This window comes from Elephantulus edwardii, unplaced genomic scaffold (assembly GCF_000299155.1).
Source record: "Elephantulus edwardii isolate Elephantulus edwardi_28Jun2011 unplaced genomic scaffold, EleEdw1.0 scaffold00044, whole genome shotgun sequence".
Taxonomy (NCBI): Eukaryota; Metazoa; Chordata; class Mammalia; order Macroscelidea; family Macroscelididae; genus Elephantulus; species Elephantulus edwardii.
The window spans coordinates 13,746,778-13,770,163 of record NW_006399794.1 but is presented as its reverse complement, the minus strand read 5'-3'; the positions used below and the strand labels follow the sequence as shown (position 1 = coordinate 13,770,163).

Here is a 23,386-nt window from a genome sequence, read left to right as displayed (position 1 = left end):
GCCACTCCTTGTCCTCGGCTTTGCCTCCTCGAGCTCCATGGCCCCGTCCACGGCCGTGGCCCCGACCCCGCAGACCAGACCCCGACCCCGCAGACCAGACCGCTACCGAAGCCTCCACGGAAACCGCCGCGGGCTCCCATCCCAGGGCCTCCAGAGCCTCCAGGCCCTCCCGCTCCTTCCGCTGCACCGGCGTCATCCGCCATTTGCTGTTTTCTCAAAGAAGAAGGGGATTTGATTCTTAGAAGTTCCCATTCATCTATTTTATCTTCTCCTGGTTGTAGATTTTTCAGGATACTTGGAAGACTGTTTATGTTGTGGATTAGGACTACTAGCGTTCATCCAAGTTTTTCTTCAATAAAGATTATAGTCCTTGGTTTTAGTCCTAGATCCATGATCCACCTTGAGTTGGTTTTTGTATATGGAGTGAGGTGTGGATCTTGCTTGAGTCTTCTGCAGATATTTTTCCAATTTTGCCAATACCATTTGTTAAAAAGGCTGTCGTTTCCCCACTTAATTGAGTTCATCTCCTTGTCAAAAATCAGTTGACCATAGGTAGATGGGCTGATTTCCGGGTTCTCAATTCTATTCCATTGATCTATGTGTCTGTTATTGTACCAGTAACAAGCTGTCTTAACCACCACAGCAGTGTAGTAGGATTTGAAATCGGAGAGTGAAATGCCTCCCACCTTTTTTCTATTTTTAAGGAGTGCATTGCTTATTCTGGGCTTCTTTCCATTCCAAATGAAACTGGAGATTACCTTTTCCATCCCGTTGAAGAATGGGATTGGTATTTGTATTGGGATTGCATTAAAAGTGTAAATTGCCTTTGGTAGTATTGCCATTTTCATAATTTGAGTCTTTCTATCCATGAGCAAGGGATATTCTTCCACTTCTCCAGGTTTCTTTGTTTCTTGTAATAATGGTAAAACCTATTCTTGAACAGGAGACAGTCCTCAGAACAGAGGAAGGAACTGCATGGTCCAAAATTAGGAAAGGAGCACTTCAGTGATGTGTCTTGTCTCTGTACCTTTTCAGTCTGTATGCGGAACAGATCATTTGAGAGGCTGGACTTTATGAGGAGTGTGTAGCATCAGGACTGTAGGAAGACTCATCAACAATTTGCATTATGTAGATGGTACAGCATTGCTTGCTGAAATTGAGGAGGACCTGAAGCATTTGCTGCAGAAGGTCAAGTATTGTAGTCTTCAATGTAGATTGAAGCTAAACATCAAGAAGACAAAGATTCCCACCACTAGACCAATTGGCAGAATCATGATAGATGGAAAAGAGATTGAGGTTGTTAACAATTTCAGCTTGCTCAGCTCCACTATCAACATTCTTGGCACCAGCAGTCAGGAAATCAAAAGATTAATTTCATTGGGGAAGTCTACTGTCAGCAACCTCTAGAGTGAGCAATGACGTCAACCTAGAAACTAAGATGTGCCTGATCCAGGCCATGGTCTTCACAATTATATGTTATGCCTCAGAGAGCTGGGCAGTGACTAAGGATGACAGAAGAATTATTGATGCTTTTGAGCTATGCTGCTGGAGAAGAGTATTGAGCATACCATGGACAGTAAAGAGAACAAATAGATCTGTCTTGGAGAGGGTGAAACAGAGTTTCTCCTTGGAGGCAAGGATTTTTTTATCATTTTTTTATTAATTTTAATGAAAATTTACAGAGACTTTGGATTTCCGTGCTCAATGGCAGTGATTAGACTTTTATCATAATGTTTTCTATTAGTCTACAGTCAGGGACCTCTCCAAATTACTGAGGAGCAATGATGTTAGCTTGAGGACCAAGGTGCGTCTGGTTCAGACCATAGTCTTTTCAATCATCTACTGTACATCTGAGAGCTGGACAGTGAATAAATATTGCAGAAGAAAAATTGATGCCTTTGAGTTGTGTTTTTAGAGGAGAGTACTGAATAGCCTATGGACTGCTGAGAGAACAGACAGATCTGTCTCAGAGAGGGAGAAGCCAGAGTGCTCCTTGGAAGCAAAGATAGTGATGATCATTTTGCATACTTTGAGCATATTGCTAGGAGAGGCTATTCCTTGGAGAAGGACATCATGCTTGAAAAGGTAGAGGGACAGCAGATGAGAGGATGACCCTCAACACAGTGACTGCAGCAATAGGCTCAAGTGTCTCAGAGATTGTGAGGTTGGCACAGGACAGGACAGGGTTCAGATCAAATGTTTATAGCATTGCTGAGTTGTACCCAACTCTGCACCACCTAATAATAAATAATAAGTCCAGTCATGAGGATTTTTATTTTCTTCATGTTAAGGTATAATCAATATTGAAGGCTATAGTCTTTGATCTTCAGTTTTTCAAGACTTCTTCACTTTCCACAAGCAAAGTTGTCATCTGAACAATATAGCTTTTGGCATGAAATCCAAACTCTTCTCAGAATCAGGCCTCTGCCTGTCTGGACAACTTCATCTCTCTCTGCCCGTGCAATCCTTCATTCTGTATCTTAACTCACTGCAGGACTCAGTGTCTTAAATGGACATTAGTGCAATCTTTTACTTTTGGCCTTTGCAGATGCCACTTCCACTCTTGGAAAGCCTTGCCTCTACCTGAGATTGCTTTCTGTCATCCTCAGGACACTTCTAAGAGATTCTTTCCCAAGCTTGATTACCTGAGGCTCCTCTCTGTGGCCCCTATGCAAGTGTGTTACTCTCATAGTGGTCACCATACTATAGGTACCCAGCAAGGGAGTGCTCATGAATATACAAGTGGATGAAGAAGGCTGTAATACTATCTGAAATTACTGATGCAATGCCTGAATGACAGAAAGTAGTATGAACTCATACTCTTACCCATGAGGATCCTAGGAGCTCAATGAGGAGTCAACAGAAGGGAAAATTTCAATGCAATAAGTATTATAAGAGGCGTTGGAAGACAGTAACCAAATAACTTCAAGATGTATGCATACAGTGTTAGAGGTGTTCACATTAGATTAGAGCTGGGAGTGCTTTGATGAGGAAGACTTTAATTAGGCTTTAAAGAATAGCTAGGATTTGAAGGGGGAAATGTGTCCTCTAAGCTATTAAGATTGGAAGAAAATTAAGGGACTTATCTTCTCCAGATATGGTCTCATGTTGACCAAACACAAGAAGTCTCCCTCTTCTTGGCCTTTCCCCTAAATAAAGATAAGTGCAAGAGGCAAAATTCAGAGCTCCTGCAAAACAGGAAGAGGGAACCTTCTTAATCCTGACAGTGGGTTAGCTATCTCTCAGGTTTTAGTGACAATTTAACAAAACTACATATATATAAAACAGGAACTCTGGTGGCTTAGCAGTAAGGAGTTGCACTGCCAACCCAAAGGCATGTGCTTTGAATGCACCTTTTGTTCTGTGGGAGAAAGATAGGTAGTCTCCTAGCATCTGATTTACAGCCTCTGAAACATGCTGGAGAGTCACCTATGAGTCAGTTCAAACTCAACATCACATAACAATGGGGGGGAGGGTACCATAGAAGGCTCCACTTATCTTAAGAGATAGGAGTTGCCAAGAGAAAGTAAGTGAATGTGAATTCACTTTTTGCTGAATTTCACACTGAGTGGTGATAGAAAATGATGAAACGATATCACTCATTCAAACTGGGAATCCGAGGCCTCTTTTAGAGGTTTTGTATAAACACCACCACCACCACGCCATTGTCTCAGGAACTTCTAAGCTGTAACTTGAGGGGCAAGTGCCCTGATTCAGATTTGGTTTTAGTTACTGTAAAGTAGACTCTGACTCAGAGTGATCCTGTGTGCACAAAGTAGAACTGCTCCATGGAATTTCAAAAGCTGTGACATTTCAGAAGCAGATCACCACACCTTCTGAGGTACCAGCCTTAACCATTTGTGCTGTGTAGGGATTCTGTCTGTAGCTATAGTAGCTTACTCACTCACTGCCATTGACGTGCTTTTGGCTCATAGTGACCTTCTGTCAGGTTTATGAAGGTACAAATCTTAAAGAAAGGAAACTTTCTCCTGCAGAGCCACTGGTGGATTCCACCTTTCAGAGATGCATGATCTTTTGGTTAGAGTACAACATGCCAACAGAGCTCCTTGTATTGATAGTAAAGCCTCATTATGTTGTCTGAAGTGCTCTCAAGGGTAAGAGGTTACTGAGTCCCTACTTCATTGAGACCCTTGATAAAAACTTGAATTCCTCTCTGGGTTTTAATTTCGGTTATATGTGGCTTGAGCTGTGGGCATTGGTTGGTTGTGTACTATGGTGGATGGACTCAGAGCCGATCAGACTACTAGACCTACTTCACTACAAATAGCACTGCGAGTTGCAGAGGCTACCTTACCTCTTTAAACCTCTGTTTCCTCATCTGTTCTAATAATATTTGCAATCTGCCCTACAGGGATTGTTAGGAGGGTAAGGGAATGATGATTGCATTGCAGTGCTGTTTCAACTGTAAAATGCTAAATAAATGTAAGGGATATTAATCATTATTCACAGTGGTTACCACTCTTAGAGACATGCTCACATTTTGAAAAGCAAGAGCACTGCTAAACACTCTCAAGCATTAAATTCACACTACAAGCTTCTAGGAGCAGAGTATGAAAGCTAAACCTAATAGATAGGACCTTGGAGCTAAAGTTGCCTTTCCTCTGTACAAGTCAGTGGTAAGTAAAACTTTTGTTATCTGGAGACTCTGCATCTTATCTTACACCTTTTTCAGAATCTCCACTAGTGACATAGCAATGTGAGGACAGGGGCCAGTTATGATTCATCTCTGTGTCCCTGTTGCCTGATACAAGGGAGAGAGAGCCAGCACTAGAATTGTTTATGGTAATATTTTAAAACATATTATCAGATTGCGTTCTTTTTTTTTTTTTAGTGTTAAGGGTCTTTGTTCCCTTCTTTTATTTTTTAAATTTATTATTAATTTCAGTAAAAATTTACAGAGACTTTGGATTTCCATTCATTCATTGTTAACACTTTTCTCCCCTCCCAACCCTCCCCCCTAGTACACTACCCTCTTGAAAAAGTAAAAGTCTTTTATTGTTTTACAGTCCCTCCCCCAGGTCCACTCCACCATGTAGCCTTCACTCTAGACTCCTGTCGTGACAAAAATATCTGATCACATATCCCTTTAAAACCGCTTTCTCCTTCATCTTTTTCAATGCAGTGTACGTTATTGAACCCATCTTTCTCAGTCTCTCCCCAACCCTGAGGTCAGTCCTGTTTTACAACGGTGGCACCATGAAGTATTTGTCCTTCTGTGACTGAGATACTTCACTCAGCACAAAGTCCTCCAGGGTCACCCATTTTGAATAATATTGCATGAGTTCCTTGTTTTTCAATGCAGCATAGTATTCCATTGCGTGAATATACCACAGCTTCTCTATCCATTTGTTTGTTGATGGGCACTTAGGTTGTTTCCAACTCCTTGCTATTGTGAACAAAGCTGCAATAAACATGGGTGTGCATATATCTGCTTGGATGTCATTTATGATCTCTTTGGGATATATTCCCAGTAGTGGACTTGCTGGGTCAAATGGTATCTCTATTTGTAACTTTTTGAGAAAGCGCCACACCGCCTTCCACAGTGGTTGCATCATTTTACATTCCCACCAACAGTGAATAAGGGTTCCAGTTTCTCCACAACCTTGCCAGCATTTGTTGCTTGCTGTTCTGTTAAATTTTGCTATTCTTACTGGGGTGAGATGATATCTCATAGTTGTTTTAATTTGCATCTCTCTTAGAGCTAGGGATTTTGAACATTTCTTCATGTGCTTGTTGGCCATCTGAATGTCTTCTTCGGTGAAGTGTCTGTTCATATCCTGTGCCCATTTGTCTATTGGATTATTTACCTTTATCTTGTTGTGGTTCTCAAGTATTTTATAAATTCTGGGTATAAGTCCCTTATCTAATATGTCATTAACAAATACTTTTTCCCAGTCTGTGGCTTCCCTTTTAACCCTGTTGGAGAAGTTTTGGGATGTGCATCAGATTGCATTCTTACCATATTTAAATACTCAGTGTTCCTCAGATCATTGCTTCTCAAACCAAGTTTATAGCTATAAGAATTCAATAAATAGTAGAGTTAATATTGAGATCTGTTTGACTCTCTTACTTTAACTCACTCTTTACCCTAAATAGGAAATTCTGGTAGGTAAAGTTACACTGTCAACCCAAAGGCAGGTGGTTTGAATCCACCAGATTCTCCAAGGGAAAAAAACACACAAAATCTTCCCTTGCAATTTAAAGACTTTGCAAACCTTCTAGAAGTTTAGCAATGGGTGGATCCAACTTGATGGTAATGAGTTTGAGGTTTTATATTTGCTTATATTTTACTTTATTTGTTTTCCATTGTAGGTAGCAATATCTTTGTGCACTGTAAACAGCCAGGGAGTGACAAAGACTTCAGGAAGGTCTTCAGAGGATGCTGTCCACCTCTGCTAACTCTTCCTTGTTGATGAGGCCAGGGTCCTGCAGCGTGTATATTTAGTATACCTGTCAAAAGTTACCAGGCTGACCCTGGCTACAGTACCAGGCATAGTTTTCAATATTAAAAGGCAAAAGTGGTATTATGTACATATTTTCCTTAATAATAGTTTGAGGGTTGGTTTTTGGTTTTTTGGTGTTTTTTTTTTTAAATGGGAGCAGAAGGATACCAAATGAGACTTTATCACACTTCTTTGGTTAAAATATATTTAAGGTCAACTAAAGAGATGGGAATGGCTGCCTTGAAGGGATAGTAGAAGCTTGAGCCCATCTCCCTCCATGCTGGACATCGGGCTGGTGATGTCTTTGTTGGGAAGGGGATGGGTCACTGTCTGTAATCAGAAATCCACCGTGGTGGCCATCTGATGAGGAGGTCTTGGATACGTCACTTAACTTCCTTGGTTTTGCTGACTTTTCTTTAGTGAGGGTAGGGCAGGCATGTGTGCATGTGTCAGGACGTGTCCTCATCTCCGTATCACCTCTTTTCTACTTTGCTTACTTTGGGGAGTAAGAAAGAATAGAATATCTAAAGAGCCAAGAGCTTCAGTGAGATCTTTTGAAATTAGACTCCTAAAACTGAGTGTTGTAAGGGGAAAAGCTTAATAAGACTGAGAAATTGATCCCAGCTGAACTGAATTGGTTTTTATTCTGCCACTAACTAGTTGTATCATCTTTCCAAACATGTGTCACAGGATTACAAAGAAATAAGTAAATGAAAATACTTTACAGATAATGCACTGCCCAATTGCAAAGAATATTCTGGACAACAGCAGTACTAGAGGATGTTAGTAAGGGTTAGGTGAAAACAAATTGGTTAGGATAAAACAAATTGCTGCATGACACCAAATTAAGCAAATCATTCTTAACTCAGAACATTTTACATCTGTATACTCACTGCCTTTCTGAGGGAAAACAGGTTTGCCGCATTCCCCAAATGGAGCCTTTTTCCAGATGGACTACATTTTTGCAAATCTAAGACTAGATAGTAGCAATAAGAGCTGACACTTACTGGGAACGCTGTAAGGCATGAAGAGAAAACTCTGATGGCATGTCAGTAGGGAGTTATACCCCTGACCTAAAGACAGGATGTCTCCAGGAGTTCAAATCTACCAGTGACTCTGACGGAGAAAGCTGGGCGTTGTGATTTACAGACTTGGAAACTCAATAGAAAGTCATTAGGAGTTGAAAACAACACTAACACAGTGAGGGCTTTTTGGTTGTTGATCAGAAAACACTTTATTATCTAGGCAAGCTCTGGTGGCCTAGTAGCAAGAAGCTGCACTGCAATCCCAGAGGTATGTGGTTCGAGTCCACCAGATGCTCTGCTGGAGAAGGAGGGGCAATCGCCTCCTGTACCAGTCAGATCCGATTTGATGGTATACACATACACACACAAATTATAATAAAGAAAAAATTTAAAAAAGAAAAGACTTTATTATCTAATGTTACTATTGTTGTTGTATACTGTCAAGTCAACCAACCCATAGCTGACCCTCCATTGGATTTTCAGAGACAGTAAATTGCACGAGGCAATTGCCCGTCTTTATTCCTCAGAGCAGCTGGTGGGTTTGAACTGCCTGCCTTTGGGTTGACAGCGCACCACCTTACCAGTAAGCCACCTTATTATTTAATGATGCATCTCGAAAACACAAAAATCTACATGATCCACTTTATACACAGTAAACAAACTTCAGTTTATAATAAGGAAGTGTCAAGGCAGTGAGGGTTTCTTTTGAGTGAGTATGGCTGGCACTCTTCCAGATCCTTTTGCACTTAATATCTCATTTAATCTTTACACAATCCCATAAAGGGATGGTGTTAGTGTCTCCATTTATAGATAATGGAACTTGGCCCAGAGAGTTTAGGTAATTAGCGCAAGATCACACAGGAAGTAAATTCAGATGTGAGATTCAAGTGCAAGTGATCTAGCTTCAGAACTCACTTATTCAATTAGTCACATTCTTTTGCCCTCACTAAATACATGTTGGGTGGTGATATTATTGTTAATATTACTATTGTTGGTACTATTCTTAAAGTAATACTAGGGCCTTCTGTATGTATGTATTTGTTGGTGCATCAAATATTTATTTGTTCAGTGCATACTTAGTGTCTGAATAAAGTGCTGAGCACTGGAGATAACAGTATTGGGGGCAGAGAGAGGAGTCATATTTCTGTCCTCATTGAGTTTTTAGTCTGTTGTGAAATGTAATAAAGTAAGTGGTTGTTGCAATAAAAAGTAATAAATACTGTAATTGGAGGATAGTTAGGATGCCAGGGGAGTTCTTCCAACAGTATCTACCTCACACTTGGAAGGAATCTCTAGAAGTGACTTCTAATCAGGGGCCCAATAATGAATTAGCCAATTGAAGATATAGATGAGGGCAAAATTCCTCCATGCCGTGGAGTCATATTTGTAAAAGCTCAGAGACAAGAAAGGGAGTGGTGAGAGGCAAGCCTTCCTTATTGTCTAGTTTTGTGACACTGGCATTCTGCTGGTATTTGCCCCTGCATCAGATTGTTCTGGTTAATTCTATTCACCTCCTTTTTTATGGGAAGCACCTATGTTTCCATAATTTTATTTATGAAACGACATTGGAATTTGTCTGTTTAGTAGCCATGATTCTTGCATTAGACTGTTTACTTCTTAATACTGGAAACTGTGTCTTACTCATAATTTACCTTGAAAAGCTACTACCATGTATTCATGCTTGTTAAATGTTATTTGTTGAATGAATGATGTGTTTTCTTTGTAAAATGAATTATATCCTTCCTACTTTCTTGGGTCAAATATCACTTCTCCTGGAGTTCGTCATTATATCCAGCAGTTAATGTCCTATGTGGCAATTCCGTGTGATGCCCTTAGGGTTCTTGAAGTGCAGTACTCCGAATTCCTGTTTCAGCTTTTCATTGTGCTGTTCCCTGCCTGACCAGCATTTGATTGTAATTAATCTGTTTGATTCTAAAGCTTCTCCCCAGTGTTCTTACTCCTTTGTTATCTACAGTGAACTGGAAACAAGATCACCTAGTAGGATTTGATAAGACTGTGACTAACAGTAATCTCTGAGTTAGGTCCTGGGAGACTCTTATGGGGGAAAAATGTAGACACCATTGCACATGAGACTTTTCTGCTAACTGCTTAGAGACCCTCTTCCTGTTCTTCCTGATCTAGGAGAGGTCACAATTCCCAGGGCCTGGTAGGTCATCAATCTGGAAAGTTCCTGCTCAGAGTAAAAGCTGATTGACCACTGTCTCTGTAGTCTTTAAGAGAATATGGTCTGTTCTCCAGATACATACTCCCTCAAATTCTCTTTTGCCTACTCATTGAAAGGCTTCCATCCAGGCTAGTGTATATGAGTGCTAGCTAAGAAGTTCCATAGAATCTGTGCACCTAAGCAGGGAACAAAAAGAGGCTAAGAGCTAGGGCTGGAGCCAGAACATCTGACACTGAGCTCCTTGCTTGGGACTCTGATTGCCCTCATTTTTGAGGGTGACAGCATGATATGATGGAAAGAAAGAGACAATTCAAACATATTAGATCTGGATTCCAGTTTCTACTCAACCACTTACTAGCTACAGAACCTCATTTTCTTTCTATACCTCTCATGTAAAGTAATTAGAATTGGATAGGATTAATTGTGTGAAGTGGCCATGCCAATCACAGAATCAGCTTATCACCATCAAGTCAGAACTTACTCATTGCTGACCCTTCAACAAGTTTTCAGAGGCTATAAATCACATGAGAGGAGATGGCCCATCTATCTCCTGCAGAGCAGCTGGTGGATTCAAACCATGTGCAATTGCAAAGTTGAATAAGATTTGTTTACTGTCTTATACAAATGTTGGCCAGATTGTGCAGAGCTTGTCATTATTACACACTCCTTGTTGTTGTTAAATGCTGTCGAGTCAAGTGCAACTCATAGCAACCCAATGAACAATAGATCTGAACCCTCTCCTGTCTTGTGCCATCCTTCTCATCTCTCAGTTGAGTCCATTGCTGCAGCAACTGTGTCAATCCATCTTGTGGAGGGTCTTCCTCTCACTGACCCTTCACCTTTTCAAGCATGTTTTCTTCCAAGGAATAGCCCCTCCTAATAACATGCCCAGAGTATGTGAGACAAAGCTTCACCATTCTTGCCTCTAAGAAGCACTCCAGTTTCACTTTTCCGAGATATATCTGCTCTTTTAGCAGCCCGTGATTAGTCAGTACTCTTCTCCACTCTACTCTAAGGCTTCAGTTCTTCTTCTGTCATCCTTATTCATTGCCCAACTATCAGAAGCATAGCAAGTAATTGTGAAGACCATGGTCTGGATCAGGCACACCTAGGTCTCCAGAATGAAATATAGGAAGGCTCAATTATCTCTAAATAGTCTGGGCAACCACAGATAACAGATTCTTGCATCTTAACATCTAGGAAATCATTTGATAGAAAGAAAGGTGGCTTTTGTATTTTTGTTTTTACTATAAAAAATATTAAGGAAAATAATATCATCCAGCACATATTGTTGTTGTTGTTATGTGCTGTCATCTGCGACTCATAGCAACCCTGTGTACAGCAGCCTTAAACCCTGCTCTATCCTGTGCCAATCTTATTGTCTCTTACACACCTACTTCCATTACCCTAGTCACTGAATCAGTCCATCTCACTGAGGATCTTCTAATCTTGCGCTGTCCCTTCACCCTTCCAAGCATGACATCCCTCTCCAAGGACTGTTCCCTCCTTGCAACATGTCCAAAGTATGTCAGATGAAGCCTCAGAATCCTTATCTCCAAGGAGCAGCCTGGTTTTACCCTTTTTAGGAAGAACCTGTTTGTTCTCTTAGCAGTCAATAGTATATTCGGTACTCTTCTCCAGCACCACAGCTCAAAGGCATCGACTCTCCCTCTATCATCCCTAGTCATTGTCCAGCTTTCTGATGCATAGTAAGTAATTGCAAAGACTATGCCCTGGATCAGGCACACTTTAGTCTCCAGACTGACATCATTGCTCTTCAGTACTTGGAAGAGGTCTCTGACAGCAGACTTTCCCAATGCAATTTGTCTTTTAATTTCTTGGCTGCTGGTACCAAGAGTGTTGATTGTGGAGCCAAGCAAACTAAAGCTTGTTAACAATCCAATCTCTTCACTAGCACACATACAGATACATAATTTAAATAAATTTTATGAAACAATAACAAAAAACATTTGAAAATAAAAATTCCATTTGATCCAGCATTCCTACTGGTATGTATATATTTTAAAGCTGCAACACAATATAGGTCACATTCGTGTTTTTTGCAGCATTATTTAAATAACAGAGGGAAATAACTCAAATGTCCATCAATGGATAAATGGTTAAATAAAGTATGGTACACAGTGCAGTACTGTGCAACACTAAAGAACTCATGACACACTGCCTAACAGGGACAAATCTAGAGGACATTATGCTGAGTGACATAAGTCAGTCACAGAAGGACAAATACTGTCTATAGCCACTATTTTAAAAACCTGTGAAATAGTTTAGGTACAGATAGAATAATTTTTGAATGGCTACAAGAGGTGAAAAGGGAGAGTGGAGAGTAAAAAAATAGATGAGGGAATTATCAACAAAATATCATTAAAGAAAGAGAAGATGCAGATGTATAGGAGAGTTAATGGAAATGAGAATCACCAGGGGAAAGTGAGAAATGTAGAATTACATTGTGAGTTTGGTAATATTAGAAGGTAAAATGTACACAGATGGTTGAATAAAAAATTAATTTGCTTTGGAAATTTTCATACAAATCACAATAAAAATAAATAATAATAAAAACCCAAAACAATAAGCTTTTTTAGGAAAAAAAACCAACACATCATCATAGAAATTTCATCACTTGAGCAGAATGCCTATTGTTGATGGGGTCTTATTTCCCAAGAGGTGGAGTATCCTTCCAATATATTGTCTAAAGTGATACTTTCTAGAATAAAAAATGTAAATCCAGATACTAGGAATCTGTGATCATTCAATCCAGAGAATCTTACAGAAGCCATAGACCTCATTTTAGGTTCTTTTCTATCAAAGCATAGAGAAAATATTAGCATCAGAGTACACTTGTGGGTTTTGCATTCTTTGCCACACAAAATGCTTATTCTTGTTTCACAAAACAATGTTCACGATGTATTTATTAAGGATAAAAATGAATATTGTAAAATTACACATATGGTAAACTCCATAATTATAGACTATATATGCTGTTGTTGTTGTTATGTGTCGTCAAGTCGTTTGTGACTCATAGCGACCCTATGCACAACAGCCCTAAACCCTGCTCTATTCTGCGCCAACCACACTGCCTCTGACACACCCATCCCGATTACCCCAGTCACCGAATCAATCCATCTCATAGAGGGTCTTCCCCTCCTGCGCCGTCCCTCCACCCTCCCAAGCATGATGTCCCTCTCCAAGGACCCATCCCTCCTGGCAACATGTCCAAAGTATGTCAGACGAAGCCCCAGAATCCTTGCCTCCAAGGAGTAGCTTGGTTTAATCCTCTCCAAGATGAATCTGTTTGTTTTCCTGGCAGTCCATGGTACATTCAGTACTCTTCTCCAGCACCACAGCTCAAAGGCATCAACTCTCCTTCTGTCCTCCCTAGTCATTGTCCAACTCTCTGATGCATAACAAACGATTGCAAAGACCGTGACCTGTATCAGGCGTACCTTAGTCTCTAGAGAGACACCGTTGCTCCTGAGTACTTTAGAGAGGTCCCTAACAGCAGACTTTCCCATCGTGATATGCTTTTTGATTTCCTGACTGCTGGTGCCAAGAGTGTTGACTGTGGAGCCGAGCAAACTGAAGCTGTGAACAATCTCAATCTCTTCGCCATCCATCCTGACGCTGCCAATTGGTCCAGTGGTGAGAATCTTTGTCTTCTTGACATTGAGCCTCAGTCCATACTGAAGGGTGCAGTCCTTGACCCTTCTCAGCAAGTGCATGAGGTCCTCCTCAGTTTCAGCAAGCAGGGTTTTGTCATTTGCATAACGCAGATTGTTAATAGATCTTCCACCAATCCTGATGCCACAGTTCTCCTCATAGAGCCCAGCCTCCCGGATAATCTGCTCTTCATATATGTTGAAAAGGTATGGAGACAGGATGCATCCCTGGCGTACACCTTCCCAATTTTGAGCCATGCAGTGTTACCCTGCTCTGTTCTGACTACTGCCTCTTGGTCCAAGTATAGGTTTCGCATTAGCACAATTAAATGTTCTGGGATTCCCATTCTTCTCAGAGTCAGCCACAGTTTGTTATGATCCACACAGTCAAATGCCTTTGCATAATCAATGAAACACAGATAGATATTCTTCTGGTATTCCTTGCTTTCAGCCAAGATCCATCTAACATCAGCAACAATATCCCTAGTACCACGACCCCTTCCAATTGCTGAAATTGTTGGTACCTTTCATTTTCTTTTTTGTTCTTTTCTGTAATTAAAAAAGTTACTCTTTTAAAAATTTTGAAAGTAAAAATTACTTACTAATTGATTGTTGTTGTGGTTGTTTTGTGCATCATAGTTATACTATGCACAATAGCTCAGAAATCTGCCTTATCCTGAGCTAATCTCACTTTCTGACATATTTGCCCCCATTACCTCAGTCACTATGTCAATCTATCTCATCCAGGGTCTTCCTCTCCTGCACCATTTCTCCACCATTCCAAGCATGATGTCCTTCTCTAAGGACCAGTCCCTCCCAGCAGCATGCCCAAAGTAAGTAAGACAGAGCTTCAAAATCCTTGCCTCTCTGGAGAAATTTTGTTTTACCCTCTCTAGGACAGGTCTTTTTATTCTCTTGGCAGTCCATGCTCTGTATTCAGTACTCTTCTCCAGCACTACAACTCAAAGGCATTGATTCTTCTTCTGTCACCCTTATTCATTGTCCAGCTATCTGATGCGTAGCAAGCAATTGCAAAGACCATGACCTGGATTAGGTACACCTTGGTCTCTAGACTGACATCCTTGCTCTTTAGCACTCTGGAGAAAACTCTAACAGCATATTTTCCCAGTACAATTTGTATTTTTATTTCCTGACTTCTAATGCCAAGACTGTTGATTATGGAACCATGAAAACTGAAATTGTTAACAACCTCAATTTCTTCTCCCTCTAACCTGATGCTGTCAGTTGGCCCAAAGATGAGAATCTTTGACTTCTTGATGTTGAGCTTTAATCCTTATTGGAGACTATAGTCCTTGACCTTCTGCAGCAGATGCTTCAGGTCCTCCTCAGTCTCAGCAAGCAAGGTTGTATCATACGCATAATGCAGGTTGTTGATGAGTCTTCCTCCAATTCGGATGCCACATTCCTCCTCAAGTCTAGCCTCCCGAATGATAAGTTCCGCATATAAATTGAGAATATATGGAATCTGGATGAATCCCTGTTGGATTCCTTTCCTGATTTTAAACCATACAATTTCTTTGCTTTGTTCTGATGGCTGCTTCCTGGTCCAAGTATGAGCATGAGCACAATCAAGTATTCTGGTTGATTAGATGGCACCTGAAAACAAAGATTGTAAACACCATAAAAGCAGAATAATGTTTTATTCCTATGCTATGAATAGCCTTCTGTCATCCTCCAGTTTTACTTCAGTCTTTTTTCTACCTGGATAACTCCTCTTCATGCTTCAAGATTCATCTTCTAGGATCCTTGCTTCATGCCCAAGTTGAGATAAACTTTATTTAGCTTCCGAGAACATCCTTTAATACTTCTAACAAAGTAGTTATCTCAAGCAGTATGCTCAGAATATGTTTGTTGTTTGCTGTCTTCATCAGAATAGATCAGGAGCTGTATCTGATTCATTTATATGTCCCCAAGATAAAGTGTAACACATAAGCCCCAAACCAAGTCAATTCCCTCTTGTCAGTCTCAACTCAGGGTCACCCTCCTTTGGGTTTCCAAGGCTGAAAATCTTTACAAAAGATTGTCTTGTCTTTCTGCCTCTGTTTGACTGATAGATTTGAACCACTGACCTCTGATTAGCAACCCAACACATAACACATTACACTACCAGGGTTCCTTTAACACATAAGAAGACTAAGTAAATATTTGTTGAATTAGCTGACTTCTGTTTTACCTCTTTTTACCCAACACAAATGCCAGGACAGGCACATAATAGGTACTGTTTTATGTTCAGTAAATGGAGAGCCAAATAAGTGGAAATACTAGGAGAAAGAAAGTGCGATTGGTAACTCCTGGAAAATGTTCCTAATGGAAATGTCCATGTTGTTGTCTCTCTAGTCCTGGTCACCCGAGAAGATGACTTCAACAACCGGCTGAACAATCGTGCCAGCTTCAAGGGTTGCACAGCTCTGCACTACGCCGTCCTTGCCGATGACTACCGCACTGTGAAGGAGCTGCTTGATGGAGGTGACAGTGTGGGCTGGGTGAGGTGGGGTTGAGTTGGCAAGGAAAAAAGCACTTTGCCGCCTCTCCACTCTGGAAATGCCATGCTTATCCAGAACCCTTTGACTCTTTCAGAGCTTGACATGCCTCCAAAATGGGTATATTTCATGACAGTGACCTGTGTACATTTGATTTGCCTCCCTGAGATATCTTTTGCATGTGCTGGGGTGGGGGTGTGTGTATATGCTTATGTACGTGTCCACAACAATCTGACTGCTGTACAAGTTTTTTTGATTGTTGTTCTCAACCAAAAGTATCCTTTCTTCTCCCCTGTAACTTCCAGGCCAGGGCTAGTGGAACAGTACAGAAGCTCTTCAGTTCCCTCCTAACCCAAATCTCAAAGAGGTCCTCTTTGGTCACTACATGTGCTCTAGCCTAAATTAAGTCCCTTCCACTACTAACTTCAGCACGTGCATTTCTTTTCTGTCATATCACTTTTCACAATTTGAAGTTGTTTTTATTTGTCCGATAGCCTTTTGCCTACCTTGATTCTGAGCTCTCTGAAGAGAAGCATGGCTGACTTATGTCTCCAGCATCTAGCATAGTTCTTGGCATTCTTCAAAAAATATTTGTTACAGCATTACTTATCAAATTCTGGGGATCCTAGGAGTGAAAATTGGTGGGAGAAAGAGAGACTAAGATAATATTTACACAGAGATAGAAAGAGTTGTAGAGGATTGACCCCAAGAGGAAAAAGGAGAGGGAGCAGACAGTAGCAAATGGATGGATTGGCTGAAGGGAGAGGATAGCAAGATTTCAAAAGGTGAGGTAAGTTATGGCGTCATACAATTAAAAAGTGCAACAATGAATGAATAAAAGTTTATTTTAAAAATAATGAAATCATATCACTATATTCAGTGTTACAAGGCAAAAAAGGTTTATGAGTGATTGAAAGAAAATCTATTTTAAAAAAAGAAAAATATGTGTTGAGTTATTTGAGAGTATCCATTGTAATTGGATGGATGTAATTGCAAAGTTTATCCTTTCCAGGACTTTGAACTGGTTCTTCCCTGTTCAGTCATAGCCAACAGTGACTACTAGAAAGAACAGAATTTGTAAAATATGGATATGCCAGAATAATAACTATATAACAAAGAAATTATAGATCATCACCTTCCTAGAAACTTCATTTCCCTTTTTTAAAACATGAGCAGCATGTGTATTGCATAGCAACCAAATTTCTTGACTGGCAGAGTAGGGAATAACAATGCCTAGTTCCAGCCTGGCCTCACCACTTGGAATGTGTGTCCACACTCTACAGCCCTGGCAGTAATCCACCCTCCCACACCCAGCTCCTGAAAGAGCTCACAGTGCTGCTTCTGCATCTCCCATTCTAGAGCTTTGACCTTGAATTTTTCCTGCTTTGTTTCTTATTCCAGTACACCCACATCTTTTTGGATCTGCTGCAGTTTTACTGCATTGGCTGTGACTGAACCAGTTCAAGCCTGTTTGAAGCTGTGGTCATTCACGGGCTCAAGCTGTGATCTAGGTCCTATGGATGTAGTTACCTAACAGCTTGCTGAATACCTCACTGGCAGTCACTTTCCTTTACACCACTTCCTCTTATCCTACCCTTACCTCTCCTTAAGATAGGGCGAGAAACATTTTGCCAGGGTCCTGCTACACTGCCATATATTTGGTACCTATGGACTCTCTCTTGGAGCTGGACCCCAGAGTCATCTTTGTACTGAATCATTAGTCATAGAACTTCAGAGCTACAAAGGTGTCTGGAGGTTCTCCGTGCCACCTTGATTGCCTGCCTTATTGCTATCTAGCTGACGTGTCCTTGAATTTATCAGTGATAAAACCCCAAAGACAGCGACATCTTCCATTTTAGTTCATTTCTGATTGGTTGAAATATCTTTTTAATGACCAGTAATCTTCCTCCCTATAATTTCTGCCAGCTGTCTACTGTAGCCTAGCTCCCTTTTCAAAGGGACATCTTCAAATAAAGTTCTAGAACTTTTCTAGAGCCTTGTCCTTCCAGGCATCCCCATGTCTCACTCTTTTGATATGATTAAACTAGAGGACTTCCACGTACTTACTACCTACAGTCATCCTCAGCTCTATTGGCTTAAAACTCAGACGTGGCCCATCTCTCTAGCCTACAAAGGACCCACCTAGAGCAACCAGAACATGCCTTAGTCTTGGGTACCTACCCTTTTAAGGGCAGGACTACTCATGGATGTGGTGGCAGCATTTCCTGGAACAACAGATGCATTTGGAATGAAAGCTTACTCTGGGTTCTCAGAAGCAGAGATGTGGAAAATGTCCCCATGCAGGGTATTTCTCACTTTGTACTTTGGAAAGCTCCCCTATGAGACATTTGTAGCTAAGAGTTGGAACTTTCACTGTGGGGCCTCTCTCTTCCATGCCTTAAAATCAATTGAGAGCCTCAGCCATTGTCCAGTAGTTTACATTACTCCCTCCCTACAAACCCCTACACAGATAGAGAAGTCACATTAAAAGGAGCCTCAGCTCCCAGCCTTTCAGATCAACACCTTTGATATGAAGAGGAGGTAGACCTTTTCTGAAGCTCCCTCCTACCCTCAGGCCCAGGCCAGCCCTTGAGCCATTCTAAGGACTCGATTCCTGCATGTTGACTTGGAACAGATGCCCTTAGCCCAAACTTCTACATTTCTCCCACCTGCCTTTTACTCCATTTACACCTTCTGCCCTAACCTCCCAGCCTCAAGGGCCAAAACCACTAACCCATGTATTTTTCTCTCTCTCTAACCTACATAAGCGACCGTCACTCAGGGCCTGCAAGCCTGCCAGATTCTGACCTCCCTCCCCTCTTGACCTCTTTTGGTCTGCCTGTATTTGTGACCAGCCAACCGAGAGGCAGGATTCAGTTCCCTTGTCTTCGGGGCTATTGCCAGTAACATTTCCTAAATCTTCTGACCTCAGCTGACCTTCTCTAACGGATATCAGGGAAGACAAGAAAAGTCTTCCTAACTGTCCAACTTTTTTTTTTAGTTTTACATGACACCAGCTTTGCTGCAGCTGCTTAGAAGTAGGCTCTTTGTAAGGCCCAAGGTAAGCTTAGACACACAGGTCTCTGCTCATGAGCTCTGCACGGAGCCCTTTTCCCTGACGTTGCTTAATCCACAGCGATTTAGAGGGTTAGAGTGAGGGTGGCCTCACTTGGCAACTTTCCTTGTGCTCTGATCAGAAGTCCTGTTTGAGAGCTGAGAGTCAGGCATGTGGAAAGCTCACTGGCCCATTAGGAGGCAGCATGGAGTAATGGAAAGGGCACCTCAGGCTTTACTTAGGTTTGCCTAGGTATGAATTTCAGCTCCCCTATCTTTTAGCTGCATTTACCTCTCTGAGCCCTCCATTTTCTTAACTGTGATATAATTTTTCCCTCACGGGGATGGAATGAGAATTACTAGAAGGTCTATTAAAATCCCTGGTTCTTGGTAGTTTCTCTGTGACTGGTAGTTTTTACTAATACTTGTTGTACAAAGAAATAAAATTCTTTTTAAAAAAAAAAAAAGAAAGAAAGAAAGAAAGAAAATTCTCACCCTGGCAGTGATAATCCCGTTTTTTGGTGGTTTGTTTTGTTTTTTTTTCCCTCAAAATGGAAACTTCACTCCCACCTAAAACCATCTTAATTTTGTCTCTGTCCATATCTCACCTTTCTTGAATGCCACCGTTTCATCTGAATCCTAACTTTCAAAGCCACCTTTTCTCAGAGCCTCTCCTGGTTATTTAGTACATTCTCCTCTAACATCCCACCATGTTGAAATAGGTGCTTAGCACAGACTGTTAAAAGGTCACTTATCTTCAGGAAGCCTTCATAGCATAGTACAACTGGGTTTAAGTCTCCTCTCTGCTATATGACTCCCACCTGTCTTTTCACCCAGCATTCTTTTATATTCTACCTGCCATAGCCTCTGAGCTTCGAGAGTTCATACTTTGAACTACTTATTTCTACCTGTCATATTAACTGCATTTTGCTTTGGTTTGTTGTCTTACTTCTTTAAGCCTTAGGTTTCTGACCTGTAAAATAACTCATAACCTCAGATCTACTTGCCATCTCTGAAACCATGAACCTCAGGTGGTTCAGGCCTGATAGATCAGACAAACTATCCTTAATCTTAAGAGACTTTCAGCCTAGTGCAAGATACAGATATGGAAACAGGCAATTACAGTGGGTAGATGGTCTGGAAGAGGGGTGGACAAGGTGCTGTGGGGACACAGGAGGGAAACAGCTGATTCTGCCTGGGTGAGCAGGGAGGTGGAGTCAGTTACAGAAAACTTCCTAGAGCAAGGGCAACTTAAGCCATGTCAGGAAGGGTAGTGGGATTTCCCAGATGATTTTTAATTAACTGGTGCCAGTTTTCTACCTCCAATCTTCACAGAAAAGTAGGCACACAGGCCTGGTTTTTTACCTTCAAAAATCCTACTTCTAACTGTATGAACAGTCTCTGCTTCAACATTACTGCAAGTACAGGAAAAGGTATGAGGGAGAAACAGAGCAAGAAGAGGGAGGAGAGGAGAAATTAGGGAAGTTGCTAGAGCCTTCTCCCTCAAGCGCCTGGAACTGACTAATTTCAATAATGTCTGAACTTTCTAGGTGTTTGAGCAACTGTTTCTCTGATGAAAACAGGTCCCACTTCGAGGTCCATCTTTCTAAAACATATAATGGTCTTTCTTAGCCAGGAATCTTCCTGAGAATTGAGCCCTAATGTCCCAAGGCATTTCTTACAAAGAATTCTGTTTTCTTCCCAGCTATCTAAAATGGTGCCAGTTATGTACCAATTTTGAGAGAATTGATAAATAATTACTCAAATAATTTTCTATTTGTGGTTCAAAGGAGAAATCCCAGTTCAGAAAGGAAAGAATATGAACTTTAAAATCAGGTTCTAGCTACCATTTCTGCCCACTTAGTAGCTATGTGATCCTGGACAAGCTACTGACTATTCTGAGGTGTGTGTTTTCCTTCATTTTCTGTAGTTTGGAAGGATTAGAACAGATTTAGATGATGGAACTGTGTTAATACAGTAACTTTAGCAGAGGAGTCACTATATGTGTTGGTGGTGGTGTGTGCTGTCGAGTCAAAACTGACCCATGCCTGACCCTCCAGCGGGTTTTCTAAGGCAACAAATCTCATAGGAGATTGCCCATCCTTCTTCTGTAGAGCAGCTAATGGATTCAAACTGTATGCCTTCAGGATTGCAGCACAGCTTCATACCAGTAGACCACCAGAGCTCCTGTTTATTAAACTTCAGAAATATTTAGTGTGCATTTAAAAAAAAATCCCACCAGCCATCCTAACTTTTTAACCTGGGCTTAGAGTTACTTTAGTTTGACCCTCACATAACTGACATTTTCCATTGAGGCCCTAATCCTGCAGCTATACTGTATTGCCAGCCTACTTTTCTCCCTCATTTCCTGACTCTTGTCAGTTTTATTTGCTTCACATTTCCTTTAAGACTTCATTGCTCAACGTGGTGAAAATCTTTCTGTTAGTTTTCAGCTCTAATACTACCTTACTTCTGATGTCTTCCCTGATCACTGAAATAGGTCTGGTTCCACTTACTACACTGAGGTAGATTGAGGACAGGGACTATGTCTGATGATTGTCTTCTTTGTCACATAACCCACACATAGTTTAGGACATTTTGCATATGTTGGTAAATCTCCAAAACCACTTTAAGTTTCTCTTAGGGGATGTGGTGTCTTTGCTTACTGATCCACCCACTTTCAGTGTTGTAATGTATCAGGCTTCACCCAGATACAAGGGATGAGCTGTCTCTTCCTAGCTATCATCACTCCCTTTGAAATCACAATGCTACTTCCTTTTCAGACACCTTTGCTCATCACCTCAAAAATAGTTAGGAAACCTAATGCTTCTTTCCCCAAAGCCTCTCTTAGCCTCTTTCCTTGTCTCCCTCTGCAAATGCATGCATCAGTTGTTGATGTTAACCAACCATCATTTAGTGAATTCTTAGATTTCCCACCATTCTTGCCTGAGGCAAAAAGCCTTTGCAATATTCACATCCTCCCTGTAGCGGCCTGTTAACTTATTGTCATGACCTGAGATTCAGCATTCCTTTTCTGTTCCACATTGCTCTCTGACCATCTGGCTACAGGGCCAGATGTTTGAGAAATCAGCTTTGCCTCAGGCTACCCTCTGTGAAACTTCACTTTCTAACTCCTTCCAGCATTACAGAAAGGGGGAATAAGTCCCAAATTTAGGGTCAGGTCTTCTGGTTGTGCCTCTAACAAACAATATGACCTTAGGCAAGTCCTTTCTCTTCAATAAAGTAAAGAAGCTGGGGTAGCTGATCTTGAGGACTCCTTACAAAGTTGTATCTTCTGAAAACCCTTGGGCAAGTCTTTTCATCCATTTATCATTTACTGAAAGCATCTCCTGGCACAGGCCCTGCCCTTGGCACCAGGGAAATAAAGATGATCCAGACTTAGTCTTTGCCCTTAAGGAACTCATAGTTCAGTGAGGAAATGAGACATTTTAACAAAGAATCACAAGCTAGTGAGTTAATGGAGATATATAGAGGATGCTGTGGGATCACATAGAAAAAACCTTTTGAGTCTCTGGGGAGAGCTAGGGAAACCATGATGGAAGAGATGGCATTTCCCACTGAGTTTTGAAGTGTGAATATAAGTTTACCAGGAGGATGAAGAAGAAAGGCAGAGGGAGCAGCATGTTCAAAGGTGTAGAATTTGTAGCAACATACTTTATCTATTCATTGCAGGTAGTTCAGAGAACTACATTTACCAGATTCATATGGAGAGATCTAAAGACAAGAATAGAAGCAGGCTGGTAATGAAAACACGTAAATAAGTTATGCTAAGGAAGTTGGACCTCATCCTCTAATGAGAACAGGATTGGCTTTATGTTTAATGTGAAAGGTGGCTTTAAAATTTCTAAAATGTTGATCAGTAGTTGAGTGGATAGAAAAATTATAATTATGGTATTGAAATAATGGGATAGTATTATACAGAAATAGAAATGAATTCATTATTTCTCTATACAACAATATTTATGCATCTTACGAACTTAACATATTCTAGTTACAAGCCAGACATGAAAGAAAGAGTACTTACCGTATGCCTTCATTTATGTCAAGTTAAAAAATGGACTAACCTAGTCAGTGATGTAAGAAGTCAAAGGAGTAGTTACCTTGAAGAGGCTTTTGAGGTCCTTTAACTTTCCTGTTCTTTATTTAAGTGTTTCTTATACAAGTGTAACCACTTAAAAAGAAATATTAGGAGGGGCATGATTGCAGAAAGGGAAAATATTTCATTTGAAACTTAGTGTAACAGTGCAAATGATAGTTATTGAACTAAGGAAGGGGAGAGAAGGAAACTGATCCAGAAACATTTTTATGAGTAGGATTGTTCGGTAAGAAAGAAGGAAGAATCACAGTGAAGCCTGGGTTCTGCATTAGATAGCCACCTACATGGTGGTGCTCTTACTGATATGAGATACACTAGAATGCTCACCACTGAGCTGATAGGAAAGATTGAAATAATTGTCAACAA

At 40.8% G+C, this 23,386-nt stretch overlaps 1 protein-coding gene across 3 annotated transcripts in view; it reads left to right on the top strand.

The window, feature by feature from the left end:
- CLPB (ClpB caseinolytic peptidase B homolog (E. coli)) overlaps positions 1 to 23,386 on the top strand; it is a 207,362-nt gene that overhangs the window by 99,194 nt on the left and 84,782 nt on the right. For all 3 annotated transcript variants that reach the window (XM_006885550.1, XM_006885549.1, XM_006885548.1), the window contains one exon: positions 15,707 to 15,835. In XM_006885550.1, the coding sequence (XP_006885612.1) occupies positions 15,707 to 15,835 (129 nt within the window). The remainder of the gene's footprint in view (positions 1 to 15,706; positions 15,836 to 23,386) is intronic.